Genomic DNA, 24,571 nt, shown 5'->3' with positions numbered 1-24,571 from the left:
GAACGTTTCACACCAGACAAGTGTAACCCCTATGTTTGCGTGGTAGAGTAATGATGGTGTACGCGTACGTGGAGAACTTGTTTCCGCAGCAATCGCCGACATAGTGTAACTGAGGCGGAATAAGGGGAACCAGCCCGCATTCGCCGAGGCAGTTGAAAAACCGCCTAAAAACCATCCACAGACTGGCCGGTTCACCGGACCTCGACACAAATCCGCTGGGCGGATTCGTGCCGGCGACCAGGCGCTCCTTCTCGCCCGGAAAGCCGTGCGTTAGACCGTATGGCCAACCAGGTGGACCACATAGTGTAATACCCGTCATTCCCTGTAACTTACTCTCATTCATCTCTGATTTTCGAACATCTTGCACCATTTTAGATTGCACATTTTACACATTACATGCTTTTCCTAGTTCGGCCAATCCTATGAACGTGCATTTATATTTCTTGAGTCTTGCTTCCACTATCAATCGCAGCGTGAGTATTGCTTATTTGGTGCCTTTACCTTTTATAAATCCAACTTGGTCGTCATCTAAAATGGTTGAAATGGCTCTGAGCACTTAACATCTGAGGTCATCAGTCTCCTAGAACTTAGAACTACTTAAAGCTAACTAACCTAAGGACATCACACACATCCATGCCCGAGGCTGGATTCGAACCTGCGGACTGAAGCGCCTAGAACCGCTCAGCCACACCGGCAGGCTAAATGTCATCTAACCTATCGATTATTTCCTTTTCCATTCTATTGCGTATTATTTTTGTCAGAAGCTTGTATGCATCAGCATTGCTGTTAGTGCGATATGTTTCACACTTATCTGTCACTGCTATCCTCAGAATTCAGTGGATGACATAGTGGTACGAGCATGGGGCTCACTACCCGAACCACACACCACTGTTACGCACTAATGAAGGACTGGGTCCCTTACTTCTATTGCACATAATTCATTAAGGTCAATCCAACACATTTATTTCAAATAGCATAAATGAAGTTACATTTGAATCTGACATTAAACAGGAATTTAAAAAAAATAATTTCAAAATGAGTTTATTTCATGCGTGTAGCGCGAGTTAAGCCAATAACCAGATAAACTGAACAATTTACCGTAATTCAAAGAAAGAGAAAAACAAAATTAAATCAATACATCTCACTGAAAAATGTCGAAAAAAACCTGACAATACTACTCAAAGAATACACTGAAGTGGGGAGCAGTCGTTCAGCCAACATAACACTTCAAAATGGGTTCAATAACACAGCTGCGTGCCCCAGAAAACAGCAATACATTACATACACTTCATTTGACGAATACTCATTAACATTACGCCACTCCTGTTTGAAGTGCAGCGTCCCAAAGAAACAGGCCCTTATTCTGAAAGAACAATTTTTTTATACGTTTAAATTACAGCATTAAGAAATTCCAAATCTTTCGCCTTTCTAGGCGGAGGCTGAGCCAGAAAGACAGAATGCCACAAAACACTGTTCTGCTGTGAAATCTTACAGGACACCCGGAAGCAGTAACAGGCAAGGGGTCGGCACCCACAAATAACACAGGCTTGAGAGTCAGGCTGGGAGCACATCCTACGAGAACTTGTTCACACTATGCTCACCACAAACTGTAGACATTCCGTCGGAACATCCGCTTGCGGTGGCTGCCAGAAGGATGAAGCAACCAACAGGACCACGCTGTGCTTCTCACACTGGCGCCTCAATTTGTCCAATTTGGCCAACACCAACTCCGGACTCCCCTCTCACTGCCAGGCTTGGCACATTTTATATCAAATGCAACAAGTAACAGGCGCAGGAATTTTACGATTAGCAAACAGGTCCAGCATAACAGACATCATACATGTGCTTATGCCCGAGCCACAACTCCGCCAGTCTCACCGACCGCCCCATACCTACTGCCTCTCGCCGTCCCGGGCGCCCAAGCCGAAAACGCAAAGATCCACATGCCTGGGGACGCCCCAAAGATAACAAGCCGACCGCTGATGATCGACCAGCGATCTGTCTCACATATCCTTATGGTACGTAGCCAGTGTTATAGATTACACACACCAATGTGAATAATTTTTTGGTTGCCACGCCCCTCAGTGATTTTAGAAATTACGACGTCCCATTGGAATTTCTAGCGAATAGCAGCGGACCTAAAATTGAACCTTGAGGAAATCTTCTCGGGATTTCTCAGGGAAGATGAAGCAGCCAAGTCGCTGCGCTGGTTCCGCGCCACCGGCCACGACGTCGCCGGGGAGCTGAAAGAGATGCGGCTGACCGTCGAGGCCGGGCAAGGCGGCGACCGGAAGCGGATGACGGTGGCGCAGTTCTTCAAGGAGCGCGCGTCGCGGTACGCGTTCGCCGCCATCGTGGTGCTGATCCTGAACCAGCAGCTGAACGGCAGCCTGGTCGCGCTCAACTACGTGGTCGAGATGCTGGCCGCCGCCGGCGACAGCGTGTCGGCCGGGTGGTCGGCGGTGGCCGTGGCGGCGCTGCAGTTCGCGGCGACCTTCCTGTCGTCGGCGCTGGTGGACCGCGCCGGGCGCCGCCCGCTGCTGCTCGGCTCGAACGCGGGCATCGCCGCCTGCCACACCGCCCTCGGCGGCTATTTCTACGCGCAGGCCGCGGGCCTCGACGTGGCCGCCGCCTGGTGGCTGCCCGTGTGCGCCACCTCGCTCTTCCTGGTGCTCAACGCCGTCGGCGTCGGGGCGCTGCTCATGGTCGTCGTCAACGAGTTCTTCTCGCCCGAGGCCATGCCCATAGCCATGTCGATCAGCATCGGCGTGCAGACCGTTACCGCCGCGGCCGTCATCAAGATGTACGTCGTCCTGCTCGGCTGGCTGCAGATGCACGGCTGCTACTGGTTCTTCGCTACCTGTTGCATCCTCAGCAATGTTTACATCTTCTTCTTCCTACCAGAGTCCAAAAATAGACCCATTAACGATATTCTCGCTGAACTGAGGGGGGAGTCGAAGAAAAAAAAGAATCTTACCACTCATTACGACCCAGTTGACGTAACAGAGAGCCAAAAGTAAATTCGACAAAACATTCTTCCTCACAGTACGAAACGAAGCATGCAATATTAAGCCTAGTTTACACGATGACATTGGGTTGCGCCACTCGTTGCGTGGAATGAGTTGCACGCAAGTGGTTTCCTATATGACTGTAGACACGGCGACACCTGTATACACTTCAGTTTCGTCGTTTTGTAGGTCCCTGAGTCGTGTCTGAAATGAAAGTTTTGTAGTGATTGAGTTCTACACCTACATCTATATGGTTACTCTGCAAATCACATTTAAGTGCCTAGCAGAAGGTTCATCGAACCACCTTCACAATTCTCTATTATTCCAATCTCGTATAGCGCGCGGAAAGAATGAACACCTATATCTTTCCGTACGAGCTCTGATCATATCGCGGTGATTTCGCCCTATGTAGGTCGGTGTCAACAAAATATTTTCGCATTCGGAGGAGAAACTTGGTGATTGAAATTTTGTAAGAAGATTCCGTCGCAACGAAAAACACTGTAAGTAGGCTGTTCAGATGCTTATATTGGTAACGCCACCGCCACCTAGCGCTCTGTATGAAAATCACTGGCTGTGCTGTGTGCAGTCTGTGGCTGGGTGGCATTGTTGGAATTTGCTATTGTAGTGTTGGGCTGTTGGCTGTTAATAGCGCGTAACATTGCGCAGTTGGAGGTGAGCCGCCAGCAGTGGTGGATGTGGTGAGAGAGATGGCGGAGTTTTGAGAGCGGATGATCTAGACAGAGACAGTAAATTTGTAATATTGGATATCATCGACTGATATAGATACTATGACTTTTGAACACTACTAAGGTAAATACATTGTTTACTCTCTATCAAAATCTTTCATTTGCTATCTATGCCTATCAGTAGTTAGTGACTTCAGTAGTTTGAATCTTTTATTTAGCTGGCAGTATTGGCTCTCGCTGTATTGCAGTAGTTTGAGTAACGAAGATTTTTGTGAGGAAAGTGATTTGTGGAAGGTATAGGTTATTGTTAGTCAGGCCCATTCTTTTGTAGGGATTATTAAAAGTCATATTGCGTTGCGCTAAAAATATTGTGTGTCAGTTTAGCGTTGATCAGAATAAGTAAAGAGAGTAATGTCTGAGTACGTTCAGTTTTGCTCAGCTGTTCGCAAATCGAATAACGTAGAGGTTTATCAGCACAATCATTCATTAATTTTTCTAAGAAGACGTTTCAACACCTTTCTTTTAATGATTTCCAGCCCAAATCCCATATCAGTTGTGTGACACTGTCTCCCATATTTCGCGATAATACAAAACGTGCTGTCTTTCTTCGAACTTTTTCTATGTACTCTGTCAGTCCTATTTGGTAAGGATCCCACACCGCACAGAAGTAATCTAAAAGAGGAGGGACAAGCGTAGTTAGGCAGTCTCATTTGTAGGTCTGTTACCTTTTCTAAGTGTCCTGCCAATAAAACGCAGCCTTTTTTAGCATTCCCCACACCATTTTCAGTGTGTTCTTTCCACTTTAAGTTGTTGGTAATTGTAATACCTAGGTATTTAGTTGAATTTACGGCTTTTAGATTAGACTGATTTATCGTGGAACCCAAGTTTAGCGAGTTCCTTTTAGTACTCATGTTGATGACCTCACACTTTTCGTTATTTAGGGTCAACTGCCACTTTTCGCACCATTCAGATATCTTTTCAAAATCGTTTTGCAGCTTGTTTTGGTCTTCTGATGACTTTATTAGTCGATAAACGACAGCGTCATCTGCAAACAACCGAAGACGGCTGAGCAGATTGTCTCCCAAATCATTTATATAGGTAAGGAACAGCAAAGGGCCTGTAACACTACCTTGCGGAATGCCTGAGATCACTTCTGTTTTACTCGACGACTTTCCGTTATTTACTACGAACTGCGACCTCTCTGACAGGAAGTCGCAAATCCAGTCACATAACTGAGACGATATTCCATAAGCACACAATTTTACTGCAAGCCGCTTGTGTGGTACAGTGTCAAAAGCCTTCTGGAAATCCAAGAATACGGAAACGATCTGAAATCCCTTGTCAATAGCACTCAGCACTTCATGTGAATAAAGAGCTACTTGTGTTTCACAGGAACGATGTTTTCTAAACCCATCTTGACTGTGTGTCAATAGACCGTTTCCTTCGAGGTAATTCGAACACAATATATGTTCCAAAATCCTTGCTGCATATCGATGTTAACGATATGGGCCTGTAATTTAGTGGATTACTCCTGCTACCTTTCTTGAATATTGCGTGGAATCGCTGCATAAGAAAAAAATAAGAAGCGTGTTTCGATTCGTGACTGGATGAAGAAAAGAAGTCAGCTCGGTTGCTCAGCATTTTTGCTGAAATAATTTGTAACGGAAGATCCAAGAAGTTCTTTTAATTACCTTAGAAGGTCACGAGAACAGTTCACGTTTCTTCTACATAGAGTTAATTATGCGATAAGGAATAAAGGTACTGTAATGCATGAAGCACTGACGCCTGAACTGAAATTACATATCGTACTGGGTGCATTACAATCGAGAACACTCGGCATGCTATAAGATACGGGTTTAGTTGGTGTTGAAGCTATTTCATTAACACCAATAATTATTAACATTAACAGCAATAATTATTAACATTACCAACAATAATTACTCGAAGCAGGCCGCTTTAAGAAGAGAACGGTTTGCAGACTATTCTCTTGAAGATAGATCTTTACAGTGGCAATATTTCAAAATTCTAACATATGTGAATGGGGAGCAGTGCAGCGACGTTTTAAATAGATGAATATTGAATAAAGAATGCAGCGTCTTGAATTTGTATAGCTTCCCTCCTGTCAACAATATTCCTTAACGAAGAGTTGGCCAACTCGAACGATGTGATTTTAGTCTCGTAGATGAGAGCATTGCCACGGCTAGAATTACATTTGCTTGTATTTCTCTTAATACAGCTGTATATCTGCTCCTAACTCAATAAATTTCGCCCTGCAGCTTCGATATCGTCAAACCATCTATGTTATGATCGCATATGACGGTCTCAGCGGTAGAAGTATGTTGCGTATTTTTGTAATCAGCATCACTGAAATCCCACAAACAAAATGCTCAAATGCGTGTGAAATCTTATGGGACTTAACTGCTAAGGTCATCAGTCCCTAAGCTTACACACTAATTAACCTAAATTGTCCTAAGGACAACACACACACACACACACACACACACACACACACACACACACACACACACACACACCCATGCCCGAGGGAGGACTCGAACCTCCGCCGGGACCAACCGCCCAGTCCATGAGTACAGCGCCGAAGACCGCTCGGCTATTCCCGAGCGGCCCCACAAACACCTATGCAAAGCATAGATATCCAAAAACCGAACGTTATTCTCTGTTCTCCATGTCATATTTCAGTTTGTCTACACTCTACGAACATACATAACCTCAAAACTCATGCAACTAGTGTCGCCAAAGTTGGAACACGCCGAAAGTGTTTAGTTTCACCAGCGAGTTGCGCAAACTCGCATCGTGCATGCGCAGTCTCCGGTAGCGCAGTTGCTTGCAATCTAGTGTCGTCGTGTAAACTAGGCTTTAATGTCATTTGAAGCATGCAGAGTCACTGCTGTTCACCGCAGCACGACGATGCCTCATTTAATAAGAGTTATGACTTCGTCATTGTGTTAAAATGACAAACTGCTGCTTATTGTAAGTCATCTAATACTCAAAGTTTTCCTTAGAAGGATAGAAGCTGGTCCATATCATCAGTGTAGTAGACATCTTTCCTATATCACACTACAAAAATGTTTATCTGTCGGACTGGAACTAATTCAGCTCTGGTATGTCACGTTATTTAATATTAATGAGAAAATGCTCTTTCTGGTGTTGTGCAGAGCATCATTTATTTGGTCACGAACTAGCTTTCGGTGTCTTGGGGCCACTAGTATGGTGCCCTGCATTTACCCGGATATCACAGATACAGAAGAAGCATAAAATCATGAGGCAATGTTTCCAAACGAAAGTATTACTTTTTTGTGGTACTCGTTAATCGTTACATTTAACAACAAATGAAATATAAAATTGAATTTACTATTGTAATGCAGAATTTGCATAACTGAAACTCAGTTTGACAGAGGAGAGGAAAGAAATTATGTTTAATCTGTTAAAACTAAACTAAAGTTTACTGCTTTGCAATATTTTCCAGAGGACGCTGTTGATGATACGAGAAACCATTGGTTGGTTGGTTGATTCGTAGGAGGGGGCAAAACAGCGAGGTCACCAGTCTCATCGGATTAGGTTAAGATGGGGAAGGGAGTCGGACGTGCCCTTTCAAAACAAACAACCTCGGCATTTGTCTAAAGCGATTTAGGAAAATCACGGGAAACCTAAACGCCGGAGGCGGGTTTCAACTGTTGTCCTCCCGAATGCGAGTCCAGTGTGGTAACAACTGCGCCACCTCCCTTGTTACGACAAATATCAAATAAGGAGTACAACATTACTTCCAAATGACAACAAATACTGTACCCCTTTCTTCCTAAATGAATTTTCGTTAATGCAAATGTTAAGCTCAATAGTAAATTCCTTTTTATTTTTCGGCTATTGAATGAAATGTTTTCCTCACAAAACTTTACCATTCACTTTCGTTAAACATAACAATTTCTTATTAGCGTAAAAAGACAATTACTTTCCTCTGTAAACTCTCAGTACCTTATCATTTTATGTATCTTCTACAACTGTAACATCTTCGAATGTCGGTTGTCACTTGATTTGTGATTGCGACGTCCTATTGTTGCCTGAGAATGTCCTCAGAAGTAGCAGATCTGTTCGTGACCATATAAATAGTATTTTGCAGAACATTAGGAAACTGCTGCCTGTTTTTAACACTGTTGTCATAGAAAATTCCCTCTCTCCAATAGCAAGCACATGAATAGCCAGATGCTGTCTGGAAGAATAGGTAAACCTGTATTCATTCTAATGACATTTAACAATGTCACTGAATTTGCAATTAAATAAAACACAAAATATTCGTCGGTAGGAGTGGAAAGTATGCTATGCAGCATTCAGTTTCTTGTGATTTTGTTACATAATTGTTTTGGCTGTGTTTTTTGTATATACAAGAAAAAGGTATTTTTTACTGTACTTGTGCTTTTTTAATATAAACTATGCAGTAAATTTATAAATACAATTTTTTTCAACCAAATGTTGCAAAAACCATAGATTTCAGAGCACTGTGACAATGATAGTTTCTCTGCTGTTAAACTTGATATGTTGACATACTGTATGTTCTGCTACTTTTTGTGTCTGCTGTCACTAGGATACACTAATTACTTAATGGACATCGACAATCGAGAAACAAAGTTTTTTAGTTTCACCGTCGCTACTTAGCACCAACATCACATGAAAGAAACGCACTAGCTTGCAACTACTTTACACAAATTATCACAGAAATTAAATGGAAACACTACGGTATAAAGGTTGCGTATTTTTTTGCTGCGTTCGTTAGATTCTGTCGAAAAGTTACACTACAGTATCTGTGCCCTAAATGAATTTACAACAAGGTAAGTAACTGAGTGACTTTACGTCGGATTTGGAAGCATGTCGAAACATGGATGTTTACCTTTCTCGGACTGTTAAGTGACGTAATGAATCATCTGACAGACCTCATCGTCCAACACCCAACTTAAGTCTGACAGTAATTCTCCCATACTTTACTATGTATAGTTCGCACATTACTAAGTACTCTACAAACTCTTCTGATATTACGCTGGATTAAGACGCCTGGTCTACTACTAACGTCTTCGACTTGTAATCAAAACATACAAGAGCGCGGGTTCGATCACAGACACTGCTCAGATTTTGAATAAAAGTCATCATCAGTGGCGACTGAAGACTTCCTGTAGCATAAGTAGTTGCCCTCGCTCTGCCAAGCTCATTTTCGGAGAGCGTGGTGGAGCGGGCGGAGGTTGAAGGCACATTCTTGCTGTCGGTGTGAAAAACTGTCCGTAAAAGACGGAAGAATCAGCAATGATCAATGGCATAAAAATGTAGAAGGCAATGGAAATCGCAGCACTGAAGATGCCTAACCTGTGTCCTCAGAATATTTGGCCTTTAACTGAGAAAGTTTCATTATGATCTCTCGATTGGCAAAAGATTGCGGATTAATCCCTCATTCGGATCTCCGGGCGAGGACTGCCAAGGGGGAGGTGACAATGAGAAAACGATGGACAAACTAGCGAAGGGATAACGTTCTAGAGTGGCAGCATAGAATATCAGAAGTTTGAACGTTGCAGAAAGCTAGAACACGTGAAAATGGAAATGCAAAGGCTCAGTGTAGACATAGTGGGGGTCACTGAAGTGAAATTGTGAAATGATTTCTAGTCACACTTACATGAATAGCAGCAGAAAATAATATAACGGTAATTGGATTCGTAATTGATACCAAAGTAGGGCAGAGAGTGAGCTATTACAAACAGTTAAGCGACAGGTTTATTCTCATCAAAAAATGGCCCTGAGCACTATGGAACTTAACATCTGAGGTCATTAGTCCACTACAACTTAGAACTACTTACACCTAACTAACCTAAGGACATCACACACATCCATGCCCTAGGCAGGATTCAAACCTGCGACAGTAGCGGCCCTGCGGTTCCAGACTGAAGCGCCTACAAACGCTCGGCCACACCGGCCGGCTTATTCTCATCAGATTCAACACCAAACTAAAGCCGACAACAATATCTCAGGTACACATGGCGACGCCGCGATCAGAAGATAGGGAGATGGAGAACGTATACGAGTATATGTCGGTATGCGAAGAGAAATGAACATCTAATAACCATTGGGAATTGGAATGCAGTTTTAGGGAAAGGAATAGAAGGAAGGACAGCGGGAAAATATGGACTGTACAATAGGAATAAGGGTGAAGGAAGACTAATTGAGTTCTGCAATAGATTTCAAATGTTAATCGCGAATAGCCTGTTCAAAATCACTAGAGGAGGAAATGTACTTTGAAAAGAACCCGACACACACGCAGATTTCAGCGGCATACGATAACGAAACGTGATGTATGTCACATTTTAAAAAAAACAGAAGAGAGAAAGAAAAAGAAATTTACTTGAACAGAATCCAAAGATAAAATACAGCTTTTGTGACATTGGTCACCCCAACATTTAGAAAAAACAATACATTTAATTAAAACAATTCCAAATATACACTAATCGGACGTGAGGCGCGGTAGCCTTAAAGGTAGCAATTGTTATTTTTCTTACCCAATTTACACCCAAGAATTAGGGTGAAAAATCGATCACATCTCAGTAGGACGTGAAAAGAAATTTTTAATAGCCAAGGTTCACTAAGAAACACTCGATTCCAAGCCGGGCCAAGAGTAACTGTGCAATACAAGGCAAACTTAAAAAAACGCATTAAAATTTCACTGTAACCGTTGGTCCACACTGGAGCCTTATTAATAGAGCCTTAATAAAAATATCTCTGGTAATATGTGATAATTAAAGTTCTTCTGGGTGGTGTATGGCGTCATTGCATAAAATGCTTTAAAAAGTTAAATTTATGGATGTTCATCTTACTGCATGGTCGAGAGACTTCAGCTGATGATGTTAATGAGAAAAAGTACCACCATAGCTGAACCTCCAGAATGACTTTATTCCATCACACGACTAGTTTCGGCGGCACATTACCGCCATCCTCAGACCCCACCATTGCCAAAAGAGTATTTCATTTGCTTGGCGCTTCGAGGAAATCAAATAGTCTTTTGGCAGTGGTGGGGGTCTGAGGATGGTGGTAATGTGCCGCCAAAACTAGTCGTGTGATAGAAAAAAGACACTCTCAAAATACAACTGTGGTGGTACTTTCTCACATACTTTCAAAATTGTTTCTGTAACAACTTAAAACCAACGTTTGACCGGGTCACAAAGGCCTTCCTCAGGGCAAGACTGGTTTTGGTGCAGACGATCGGTTTCAACACGTCTTATCTTTGACACTTTTCATTGGCCCTAGTATGTGATGGGCTAGTCATGAGGGAAGGGGAGAGGGTAGGAGGGAAGCTATTGGTAGGCTAGCCAGCTTGTCACTGATTGGCGACAGTGTGCAAATCAGCACAAGGGGTCTGGTGGGCACGTTTCCTTCTTAGTGAGCGCGGAAATGTGTTGCTAGTCTCATGGAGCTGTTCGTTTAGGCTGTCGCGGCCGTGCACGGCGAAGCTTCCGCTCCGCGATCGCTCGCGGCCCGTTTGACATGGATGACAGGTAGCGCAGCGTAACGATTTTCTGGCTGCTTAATAATTTCAATCGCCACTCGAATCACACGAGCTTCCTGGAACAAGATACGCTGTCCACAGTCGCTGTTGTGTTCCACCATTGCCGACTTATTATACTGTGTTAACAGCATATAGCATTCACATTCTCCTACTCGTGTGCTAACTCAATCCCCTGTCTCCCCTGAGTAGGCAGCTTCTCACTCATAACTGAGGTTATGGGACAGCGATATACACATATGAAATGAATTGTCGTTTGGCGAGAGCCTCCCGTTGGGTAGACCGGTCGCCTGGTGCAAGTCTTTTTAGGTGATGCAGCTTAGGGTGACTTGCTTATCGATGAGGATGATATGACTACGAATACAACACAGTACCCAGTCCTGGGCAGAGAAAATCTCCAACCGAGTCGGGAATCGAACAAAGGCCTTATTCGTGGCATTCTGCAACGCTGACCACTCAGCTATCGAGGCGGACGTATCCACTTATACAAGGTATAAAAGGGCAGTGCATTGGTAAAGTTGTCATTTCTACTCACTCATGTAAAAGAATTTCTAATGATTATGGCCGCATGATGGGAATTAACAGACCCTGCATCCGGAATGATAGTTGGCTGGCGCTCGATCCATGGGACCTCCCATTTCGGAAATCGTTGGGGAGTTCAACATTCCAGGATCCACAGTGTCAACTGTGTGCCGAGAATACCAGATTTCAGGCATCACCTCTCACCACGGACAACGCTGTGGCCGACGGCCTTCACTTAACGACCAAGAGCAGCGGCGGTTGCATAGAGTTGTGAGTGCTAACAGACAAGCAGCAATTCGTGAAATAACCGCAGAAATCAATGTGGAATTACGTGGACCTTATGCGTTAGGGCAGTGTGGATAAACGTGGCGTTAATGGTTTATGGCAGTGGACGAATGACGTGACTGCATTTGCTTACAGCATGACATCAGAATGAGATTTTCACTCTGCAGAGGAGTGTGTGCTCATATGAAAATTCCTGACAGTTTAAAACTGTGTGCCGGACCGAGACTCGGGACTTTTGCCTTCCGCGGCAAGTGCTCTACCATCTGAGCTACCCAAGCACGACTCATGCCCCATCCTCACAGCACGCCTCTCCTTGGCTCGTCATCATATCGGTTGGATACCAGCCAACCGTAACACAGTAGCCTGGTAAGATGAGCCCCGATTTCACAGCTGATGATAGTGTTTGGGTGTGGCGCAGACCCCAAAGGGAAGCCATGGACCCAGGTTGGCAACAGGGCACTGTGCAAGGTAGTGGTGTCTCCATAATGATATGGGCTGTGTCTACACGGAATCGAGTAGGACCTAGGTCCAACTGCACCGGTTATGTTCGGCTACTTCATTTGCGACCATTCAGCGATGGAATTGTAATGAATGACAATGCGCCGTGTCACAGGGCCACAATTGTTTACATTTGGTTTGTGGAACATTCTGGACAATTCGAGCGATTGGTTTGGCTACCCACATCGCCCGACACGAATCCTCTTTTATGCGTCACAATCGATAGGTCAGTTCGTGCTGGCAACACTTTCGCCAATTATAGACTGCTGTAGGGGCAGCATTTCTCAATATTTCTGTAGGGCAATTCCAAGGACTTGTTGACTCCATGCCACGCCGAGTTGCTGCACTACACTGGGTAAAAAGAGGTCCGACACCTTAGCAGGTATCCCACAATTTTTGCCACCTCATACACACTTGCAATAGTTAGTCTGAGCACTACATCCTTGGTGGAACCTATCATGTTGTGGATCCTGTGGCTGTTGTAGGAAAACGGTTTATCCCATGGCGGCGGCGTGAAACAATTCCGAAGGCGCTGGTCTATCTCGTGGGTGGGAACGATAGGAGGCTAGAAAAAGGTGCAATGCTTGATCCCTGGTTAGTGCGGAGCGAAGTTTGGCCATCTGCTGCTTGACGGTTCTGACAAAACGTTCCGCTTCGCCACTAGCCGCTGAACGCTGCACTAGCTAGATGCTGTACGCCATTGCGTTCACAGAATGTTTGAAATTCATTTAACGTGAACTGAGGGCCGTTGTTTGACGCTGTGATATCAGGTAAACCTTCGAAACAAAAGATAAACGACAAACCTGAATTGTGCTAGGTGACATTGAAACATCCCCTTAGGAAAATTTAAAAATAACAGTGCTGGAAAACCTCGTACGTTAACTGATGTTCAAACAGCTGAGCAGAACTGAACCTACTCAGGCATTTCTCTCTGTACTTATTCTGATCAACACTAAACTGACACACAATATTTTTAGCGCAACGCAGCCTGACTTTCTATAATCCCTACAAAAGAATGGCCGTGACTAACAGTAACCTATACCTTTCATGAATCCCTTACCTCACAAAAATCTTCGTTACTCGAACTATTGCAATACAGCGAGCGCCAATACTGCCAGCTAAATAAAGGATTCTAACTACTGAAGACACTAACTACTGAGAGGCAAATGACACATTTTGATAGGGAACAAACGATGTATTTACGTTAATAATGTTCATATATATATATATATATATATAAGTTTATGTTATCCAGTATTACTAATTTACTCTTTCTGATGGACACACGTCCAGATCGTCAGCTCTCAGAATTCTGCAATCTCTCTTCCCACATCCACCACTGGTGGCGGCTCACTCCAACTGCGCAACACTACGCGCTGTTCACATCCAAATGCCCAACACTACAATAATGAATATTCCAACAATGCAGACGAGCCACAGACTGCACACAGCACAGTCAGTGATTTTCATACAGAGCGCTACGTGGCGTTACCACCTTTAAAACCTAAACAGGCTACTTGCAACTTTGTCGAGTTCATTGGTACAACAAAAGGAAACTTGCTATACGAGTCTATGTGCACACGTTGCCATGATGATTGGGACTCAAGCCAAGCAAAGATTTTTGGGGTGGAGCAAATTGATTTTCTACATCTACGTCCATACTCCGCTAGCCACCTGAAGGTGTGTGGTGGAGGGTACTTTGAGTACCTCTATCGGTTCTCCCTTCTATTCCATTCTCGTATTGTTCATGGTAAGAAAGATTATCGGTATGCCTCTGTGTGGGCTTTAATCTCTCTGATTTTATCCTTATGGTCTCTCCGCGAGATATACGTAGGAGGGAGCAATATACTGCTTGACTCCTCGTTGAAGGTATGTTCTCGAAACTTCAACAAAAGCTCGTACCGAGCTACTGAGTGTCTCTCCTGCAGAGTCTTCCACTGGAGTTTATCTATCATCTCCCTAAAGCTTTCGCGATTCGTAAATGTTTCTGTAACGAAGCGCCGGCCGCGGTGGTCTCGCGGTTCTAGGCGCGCAATCCGGAGCCGTGCGACTGCTACGGTCGCAGGTTCGAATCCTGCTCGGGCATGGATGTGTGTGATGTTCTTAGGTTAGTTAGGTTTAAGTAGTTCTAAGTTCTAGGGGACTGATGACCACAGAAGTTGAGTCCCATAGTGCTCAGAGCCATTTGAACCATTTTTTGGAACGAAGCGCGCTGCTCTCCGTTGGAACTTCTCTATCTCTTCTATCCACCCCATCTGGTACAGACCCCACATTGGTGAACAATATTCAAGCAGTGAGCGAACGAGTGTACTGTAACCTACTTCCTTTGTTTTGGAATTGCATTTTCTTAGGGTTCTTCCAATGAATCTCAGTCTGGCATCTGCTTTACCGACCATCAACTTTATATGATCATTCCATCTTAAATCACTCCTAATGCCTACTCCAAGATAATTTATGGAATTAACCGCTTCCAGTTGCTGACCTGCTATATTGTAGCTAAATAATAATGGATCTTTCTTTCTATGTATTCTCAGCTCATTACACTTTTCCACATTGAGATTCAATTGCCATTCCATACACCATGCTTCAATTCGTTGCAGATCCTCCTGCATTATTGTGAATAGCAACGGTCCTACGACACACCCCTGCGGCACACCTGAAATCGCTCTTACTTCGGTAGACTTCTCTCCATTGAGAATGACATGGTGCGATCTGTTATCTAGGAACTCTCCAATCCAATCACACAATTGGTCTGATAGTTCATATGCTCTTACTTTGTTCTTTAAACGACTGTGAGGAACTGTGTCAAACGCCTTGCGGAAGTCAAGAAACACGGCATCTACCTGTGGACCCGTGTCTATGGCCCTCTGAGTCTCGAGGACGAATAGCGCGAGCTGGGTTTCACACGACCGTCTTTTTCGAAACCCATGCTGATTCCTACAGAGTAGATTTCTAGTCTCCAGAAAAGTCATTATACTCGAACATAATACATGTTCCAAATTCTACAGCTGATCAACGTAAAGATTTAGGTCTATAGTTCTGCACATGTGTGACACTGTGACATCATATGTTCTATTTTGGTGTCCATACTGTGCCAAGTACAGTGTCGTCGCGCTAACTGTTCCGTACGAAGTGTCCTTGGTGAAGTAACTGCAACACTTCTTTTTGCAAAGGTTTAGGAATCAACACACGTGTTTGCCCATTGACATTTTGGACAAGAATCACACATTTCTGCATAGTGACGCTATGCCGACATGCAAAGTATCGGGGCAAAACAGAGTTCTGTATGTTATGCAAGGAACAAGGCTCATATGTGCGTATGTTTGTTAGCAAAATGTTCAAATCTGAATCTGTTTCCATGGCCTGTGTAATTTTCCTACGGTTCAGCGGAAAATTTGAAGCAATTCAGAATATTATGCATCGATGTGACAACAAGATGCAGCATAAGTGTCAACGTCTGTATCAGGGCCGATCGGAAGACGTGACAGTGCGCCCGCATTACCATGTTGACTTGTCGGGCGGCACAATATCTCGTACTGATATTGAGACAAAACAAAGCCCATGTTTGAAATTTTTGTTCATTTCGTGCAGGTATCGGTTTCAACGGATGAAACAAGGACTGCTATGGCTTGTGATCCGTTATTATGTAGAATTTTCTGCCACACAAATAGTGGTGAAATTTGCTGACACTATATACACCATATAGCTCTTTCTCAAAAATGGTTGAAATGGCTCTGAGCACTATGGGACTTAACATCTGAGCTCATCAGTCCCCTAGACTTAAAACTACTTAAATCTAACTAAAATAAGGACATTACACACATCCATGCCCGAGGCATGATTCGAACCTGCGACCGTAGCGGTCGGGCGTTGCTAAACTGAAGCGGCTTGAACCGCTGGGTGACAACGGCCGGCTAATTCTTTCTCAATTTGTAAGTAGTTACACTGAGCAGTGGACAAATCTTTTGATGCGAAGGCGATATGCCTGTCTTTATCACCAATTCTGATCGAAAACACTGCATCGACTCTGTAAGAGGAAGCGTCAACTTGCAGCACAACTGGTTTATCAGGATCAAAGTGAACTAAGCATCGATCACTCAGCAATGCTTCTTTAAGTTTGTGAAGAGCCATTCGACACTCATCTGTCCAAACAAAGGGGACGTTCATGCGACGCAAGCGATGCAATGGAGCTGCGATTTGTGCACCATTCGGTATGAACGGAAAATAGTTTGGAAAATAGTTTCTTTTCCGTAAGACTAACTGCAGTTCTGTGACATTGCGAAGAACTGATAAATCTCCTATGAATAACAAATGCCAATGAAGAGGATAGAAACCTTAACAGTTTGTGGCATTGTAAGTAGGCTGTTTAGGTTTTTATGTTGGCAACGCCACGTAGCGCTCTGTATGAAAATCACTGACTGTGCTGTGTGCAGTCTGTGGCTTATTTGCATTGTTGGACTATTTGCTATTGTAGTGTTGGGCAGTTGGATGTGAACAGTGCGTAGCGTTGTGCAGTTGGAGCTGAGCTGCCAGCAGAGGTGGATGTGGGATGAGAGATGGCACAACAGTAGATTTGTAATACTGGATATCATGAAGTGATATGTTAACTTTTGAACATTATTAAGGTAAATACATTGTTTGTTCCCTATCAAAATGTTTCATTTTCTAACTATGCCTCTCAGTAGTTAGTGCCTTCAGTAGTTAGAATCTTTTATTTAGCTGGCAGTATTGGTGCTCGCTGTATTTCAGTAGCTTGAGTGACGAAGATTTTTGTGAGGTAAGTGTTTCACGAAACGTGTAGGTTATTGTTAGTCAGGGCGATTCTTTTGTAGGGATTATTGAAAGTCAGATTGCGTTGCGCTAAAAATATTGTTTGTCAGTTTAGTGGTGATCAGAATAAGTAAAGAGAGAAATGTCTGAATACGTTCAGGTTACCTCAGCTGCTTGAAAATCAAATAACGTAAGAGGTTTACCAGCACAGTAATTCATAAATTTTTGGAAGGGGATATTTCAATATGAAAAAGATACTGTAAATCTGGTTTTAAAAAATCACACTTGTCCAGTCTACATTTCAGTCCTGCATCAGATAACACACGAAACAACGCACGAAAATTTGCAATTTGTTCTTAAAATGTAGACCTGCTACGAAAGTATCGTCCACATCGTTTGAACAGCTTGGTAACTGACCAGTCAACTGTTACAAATACCATTGGAAAGTTGGCGGGTGTGGAAGCACTGCCAAAAGGCAAACGCAAATAGTTAAACAACCCCAAACAATTATTCACGACACACAGTTTTTGAGATTCTTCATCGAACGGTATTTGAAGATCGGGCAAATCAATTTTTGAAGAGTAGTGACCAGCGCCTAATCTGTCCATGTGATCTTCTGGGCGTGGCAATGGGTAAGTATCAATCAAAGTTTGTGGATTGACCAGAGACTGAAAGTCACCACAAAGGCGAATGTGACCTGAAGGTTTGGGGAGCAAAACCAGTGGACTTGCCCATTGACTAGCTTGTATGGCAAAATAGATCCGCCTTGCAATTCTTTAAGTGTCCCGTAACGCAATGGGAATGGTTCTTGTCCGGCAAAATTTTGGCTGAGCATTGTCTTTCAGAGTAATATGTGCCACGAAACTTTAGCTTTGCCTAAGTCTTCAGAATTGAGTTCTGGGAATTTTTTCAGCAAGCGGGCTGCACTCTATTGCGTGGAAAGGAGGCACTGACAATACATTGTCCTGAATGTTGAAGCCAAACGAATCAGATGAATCAAGGCCAATATGTTGTTACAATCGTGTGATTGTTGTTTGTTGTTGTGGTCTTCAGTCCTGAGACTGGTTGGATGTACCTCTCCATGCTACCCTATTCTGTGCAAGTTTCTTCATCTCCCAGTACTTACTGCAACCCACATCCTTCTGAATCAGATTAGTGTATTCATCTCTTGGTCTACCTCTACGTTTTTTACCCTCCCGCTGCCATCCAATGCTAAATTTCTGATCCCATCATGCCTAATAACATGTCCTACTAACCGGTCCCTTCTTTTTGTTAAGTTGTGCCACTACTCCTCTCTCCCCAATTGTATTCAATACTTCCTCATCAGTTATGTGATCTAATCTTCAGCATTCTTCTGTAGCACCACATTTCGAAAGCTTCTATTCTCTTCTTGTCCAAACTATTTATCGCACATGTTTCACTTCCATACAAATACTTACAGAAATGTCTTCCTTACACTTAAATCTATACTCGATGTTAACAAATTTCTCTTCTTCAGAAACGCTTTCCTTGCGATTGCCAGTCTACATTTTATATATTCTCTACTTCAACTACCATCGGTTATTTTGCTCCCCAAATAGCAAAACTCCATTACCACTTTAAGTGTCTGGGCATCACCCGACTTAATTCGACCACATTCCATTATCCTCGTTTTGCTTTTGTTAATGTTCATCTTATATCCTCCTTTCAAGACACTATCCTTTCCGTTCAACTGCTCTTCCAAGTCCTTTGCTGTCTCTGATAGAATTACAATGTCATCGGTGAACCTCAAAGTTTTTATTTCTTCTCCATGGATTTTAATACCTATTCCTAATTTTTCTTTTGTTTCCTTTACTGCTTGCTCAATATACAGATTGAATAACATCGGGGAGAGGCTACAACCCTGCCTAACTCCCTTCCCAACCACTGCTTCCCTTTCATGCCCCTCGACTCTTATAACTGCCATCTGGTTTCTGTACAAATTGTAAATAGCCTTTCGCTCCTGTATTTTACCCTTTCCACCATTAGAAATTGAAAGGGCGTATTCCAGTCAACATTGTCAAAAGCTTTCTCTGAGTCTACAAATGCTAGAAAAGTAGGTTTGCCTTTCTTTAATCTTTCTTCTAAGATAAGTCGTAGGGTCAGTACTGTCTCATGTTTTCCAATATTTCTACGGAATCCAAACTGATGTTCTCCGAGGTCGGCTTCCACCAGTTTTTCCAATCGTCTGTAAAGAATTCGCGGTAATATTTTGCAGCTGTGGCTTATTAAATTGACAGTTCGGTAATTTTCACATCTGGCAACACCTGCTTTCTTTGGGATTGGAATTATTATATTCTTCTTGAAGTCTGAGGGTATTTCGCCTGTCTCATACATCTTGCTCACCAGATGGTAGAGTTTTGTCAGGACTGGCTCTCCCAAGGCTGTCAGTAGTTCTAATCAAATGTTGTCTACTCCCGGGGCTTCATTTCGACTTAGGTCTTTCAGTGCTCTGTCTAACTCTTCACGCAGTATCATATCTCCCATGTCATCTTCATCTACATCCTCTTCCATTTCCATAATATTGTCCTCAAGTAAATCGCCCTTGAATAGACCCTCTATATATTCCTTCCACCTTTCTGCTTTCCCTTCTTTGCTTAGAACTGGGTCTCCATCTGAGCTCTTGATCTTCATACAAGTGGTTCTCTTTTCTCCAAAGGTCTCTTTAATTTTCCTGTAAGCAGTATCTATCTTACCCCTAGTGAGATAATCCTCTACATCCTTACATTTATCCTCTACCCATCCCTGCTTAGCCATTTTGCACTTCCTGTCGATCTCATTTTTGAGACGTCTGTATTCCTTTTTGCCTGTTTCATTTATTACATTTTTATATTTTCTCCTTTCAGGCAATTAAATTCAATACTTCTTCTGTTACCCAAGGAGTTCTACTAGCCCTCGTCTTTTTACCTACTTGATCCTCTGCTGCCTTCACTACTTCATCCCTCAGAGCTACCCATTCTTCTTCTACTGTACTTATTTCCCCCATTCCTGTCAATTGTTCCCTTATGCTCTCCCTGAAACTCTGTACAAACTCTGGTTCTTTCAGTTTATCCAGGACCCATCTCCTTAAATTCCCACCTTTTTGCAGTTTCTTCAGTTTTAATCAGCAGTTCATAACGAATAGATTGTGGTCAGAGTCCACATCTGCCCCTGGAAATGTCTTACAGTCTAAAACCTGGTTCCTAAATCTCTGTCTTACCATTATATAATCTATCTGATACCTTTTATTATCTCCAGGATTCTTCCATGTATACAACATTCTTTCATGATTCTTGAACCAAGTGTTAGCTATTATTAAGTTATGCACTGTGGAAAACTCTACCAGGTGGCTTCCTCTTTCATTTCTTTGCCCCAGTCCATATTCACCTACTACGTTTCCTTCACTCCCTTTTCCTACTCTCGAATTCCAGTCACCCATGACTATTAATTTTTCGTCTCCCTTCACTACCTGAATAATTTCTTATATCTCATCATACATTTCTTCAATTTCTTCATCATCTGCAGAGCTAGTTGGCACATAAACTGGTACTACTGTAGTAGGCGTGGGCTTCGTATCTATCTTGACCACAATAATACGTTCACTATGCTGTTTGTAGTAGCTTACCCGCACTCCTATTTTTTATTAATTATTAAACCTACTCATGCATTACCCCTATTTGATTTCGTGTTTATAACCCTGTAATCACCTGTCCAAAAGTCTTGTTCCTGCTCCTCCTGCCACCGAACTTATGGGACCATTGCTTTTCACAATATATATATATATCACTGTTCGCGTATGCGAGCGATGCATGGCAGACAAAGTATGTTTTCTGAGAATGGGAATGTCTTGTCCATTACAAGCTGTCAGATGCATGCTAGTTTTAGACAGGCATAGGGAGCCTAACATTTCATATGAGTGACAATTCAGCAGTGTAAGAGAGGCACCAGTGCCCAAGTGAAATTTCACATTTTTCCCCACCAACAAGCAAATGAACAAAAAGTTTGTTGGTCTGGCGTAGCCCTGAAGAAACTGCTCGCTTGCTAGTTTTGCTAATACATGTTCCAGACTTTGAGTGTACTGCATTAAAGACAATGATCTTGTGGCTCGGCCGGCCGGTCCAATTTCCTTGTGACCGGGAGCACTGGCCGAAAAGTGGGCACAGGACACACGCCTCATTCAGTGACACAGACGCCGTGGCCGGGTCGGCAGCAAGTGGAACTCCTGGGGCGGTGTGATGGTTGTCCACTTCATCCCTGTCTCGGAGATGCTGTGTCCCATCTCTCGTGCTCCAACTATAGCACAAATTCATTAAAATCTTGATAACTTGCCATTGTAGCCGCAGTAACCGATCTAATAATTGTGCCAGACTTATATAGGCGTTGCCGAACGCAGTGCCGTATTCTGCCTGTATACATATCTCTGTATTTGAATACGCATGCGTATACCAATTTTTTTGGCACTTCAGGGTATAAGTCAGAAACATTGGTGTGAAGCACCAAAACACTGATTTAAAACACATTGTCTTTTTAGATACAGGATGAACAAACAAAGCACGTGTAAACCAAAAATATTTGCAATATTCCTAGAACTGAATACATGAAATGAAATACATTTTATAACTGTGTCATCCTGCCTACTCGTCAAATATGGGAAGGGAGCGAGACAGGGTTGTAGCCTGTCCCCGATGTTATTCAATCTGTATATTCATTAAGCAGTAAAGGAAACAAAAGAAAAATTCGGAGTAGGTATTAAAATCCATGGACAAAAAATAAAAAGTTTTGAGTTTCGCCGATGACATTGTAATTCTATCAGAGACAGCAACGGACTTGGAAGAGCAGTTACACGGAATGGACAGTGTCTTGAAAGGAGGATATAAGATGAACATCAACAAAAGCAAAACGAGGATAATGGAATGTAGTCGAATTAAGTCGGGTGATGGTGAGGGAATTAGATTAGGAAATGAAACACTTAAAGCAGTAAAGGAGTTTTGCTACTTGGGGAGTAAAGTAACTGATGATGGTCGAAGTAGGGAGTATATAAAATGTAGACTGGCAATGGCAAGGAAAGCGTTTCTGAAGAAGAGAACTTTGTTAACATCGAGTATAGATTTAAGTGTCAGGAAGTCGTTTCTGAAAGTATTTGTATAGAGTGTAGCCATGTATGGAAGTGAAACATGGACGATAAATAGTTTGGACAAGAAGAGAATAGAAGCTTTCGAAATGTGGTGCTACAGAAGAATGCTGAAGATTAGATCACATAACTAATGAGGAAGTATTGAATAGAATTGTGGAGAAGAGGAGTAGTGGCACAACTTGATAAGAAGAAGGGACCGGTTGGTAGGACATGTTCTGAGGTATCAAGAGATCACAAATTTAGCATTAAAGGGCAGCGTGGAGGGCAAAAACGTAGAGGGAGACCAAGAGATGAATACACTAAGCAGATTCAGAAGGATGTGGGTTGCAGTAAGTACTGGGAGATGAAGAAGCTTGCACAGGATAGAGTAGCATGGAGAGCTGCATCAAACCAGTCTCAGGACTGAAAACAACAAAGACATCTTATTCCGAAGTGAATCAATGACAATACTTAACTTTGACAATAACACAGAAGTGTCGCAAGCAAAGGGCGACATGCAAATAAGAAGTCTCTTCAGTATATACAATTCCAACACAAGCGGAGTAATACAGTGGATGCTTCTATCCGGGTCGCTGGTCTTGACGGTTCTGTAGAACTGGCCGCTGGCAGATGACGCGGCGCTTATGTTCTCTTCGTATGGGGGCCGCTGCCGTCACGTTTTCGTCCTGGAGAGTAATCCGTGAGCGTGAATTTGGCTGACGTCTGCTCTCTCGTGTCGGACTGGCGTGCTGGCGCTTGACTTTACGTCGTAACAATAACATCACGAAAAGCTGCTGACAAACTGCATACACCGAGTAATGGTATTTCATGTCCGTTATTTGTTCATCAGACCCAGGAAATAATATATACTGGCTCTCAGGTAGATGCTATTTTCCTTGACTTCCGGAAGGCGTTCGATACAGTTTCGCATTGTCCCCCGATAAACAAAGTAAGAGCCTACGGAATATCAGACCAGCTGTGTGGCTGGAATGAATGGTTTTTAGCAAACAGAACACAGCATGTTGTTCTCAATGGAGAGACGTCTACAGACGTTAAAGTAACCTCTGGCGTGCCACAGGGGAGCAGGGGAGTGTTATGGGACCATTGCTTTTCACAATATATATAAATGACGTAGTAGATAGTTTCGGAAGTTGCATGCGGCTTTTTGCGGATGATGCTGTCGTATACAGAGAAGTTGCAGCATCAGAAAATTGTAGCGAAATGCAGGAAGATCTGCAGCGGATAGGCACTTGGTGCAAGGAGTGGCAACTGACCCTTAACATAGACAAATATGATGTATTGCGAATACATAGAATGAAGGATCTTTTATTGTATGATTATATGATAGCGGAACAAACACTGGTAGCAGTTACTTCTGTGAAATATCTGGGAGTATGCGTGCGGAACGATTTGAAGTGGAATAATCATATAAAATTAATTGTTGGTAAGGCGGGTACCAGGTTGAGATTCATTGGGAGATTCCTTAGAAAATGTAGTCCATCAACAAAGGAGGTGGTTGATGGAGGTGATAGAGAAGATCCAAAGAAGAGCGGCGCATTTCGTCACAGGATTATTTGGTAAGCGTTATAGCGTTACGGAGATGTTTAGCAAACTCAAGTGTCAGACTCTGTAAGAGAGGCGCTCTGCATCGAGTTGTAACTTGCTGTCCAGGTTTCGAGAGGGTTCGTTTCTGTATGAGGTATCGAATATATTGCTTCCCCCTACTTATACCACCCGAGGAGATCACAAACATAAAATGGTTCAAATGGCTCTAAGCACTATGCGGCTTAACTCCTGAGGTCATCAGTCGCCCAGAACTTAGAACTACTTAAACCTAACTAACCTAAGGACATCACACACATCCATGCTCGAGGCAGGATTCGAACGTAGCGGTCAAGCGGTTCCAGACTGAAGCTCCTAGAACCGCACGCCCACACCGGCCGGCTCACTTGATACAGTTTCAGATAACAGTCTCTTCTCTCAAAGTACAGTTGTCATGTACTGTGCTGCAAATCCGTCTAATAAAGCTCTCCCGCGGTTGGCTGTAAACAGACGATGCTGTTGTCTTCGCCGATGATTACAGACTGGGCTGAGCGTCATTCCGCTCAGACGTAAGTAAGAGTGCTGCAGCGGTGGCATATGG

General features: G+C 43.2%; 1 protein-coding gene across 2 annotated transcripts in view; it reads left to right on the top strand.

Moving 5' to 3' along the window:
* Positions 1-24,571, top strand: part of LOC126278605 (facilitated trehalose transporter Tret1-like) — a 64,345-nt gene that overhangs the window by 36,043 nt on the left and 3,731 nt on the right. The window contains exon 3 of one of the 2 annotated variants that reach the window (XM_049978843.1): positions 2,180-2,803. In XM_049978843.1, coding sequence (XP_049834800.1) covers positions 2,180-2,803 — 624 coding nt within the window. Of the gene's footprint in view, positions 1-2,179; positions 7,403-24,571 lie in introns of those variants that run through there. The other variant, XM_049978842.1, reaches the window with a different exon arrangement.

The sequence above is a fragment of the Schistocerca gregaria genome, chromosome 6 (genome assembly GCF_023897955.1).
Source record: "Schistocerca gregaria isolate iqSchGreg1 chromosome 6, iqSchGreg1.2, whole genome shotgun sequence".
Taxonomy (NCBI): Eukaryota; Metazoa; Arthropoda; class Insecta; order Orthoptera; family Acrididae; genus Schistocerca; species Schistocerca gregaria.
Note: the sequence above shows the minus strand (reverse complement) of the source record. Positions and strands in the feature narration are given on the sequence as shown.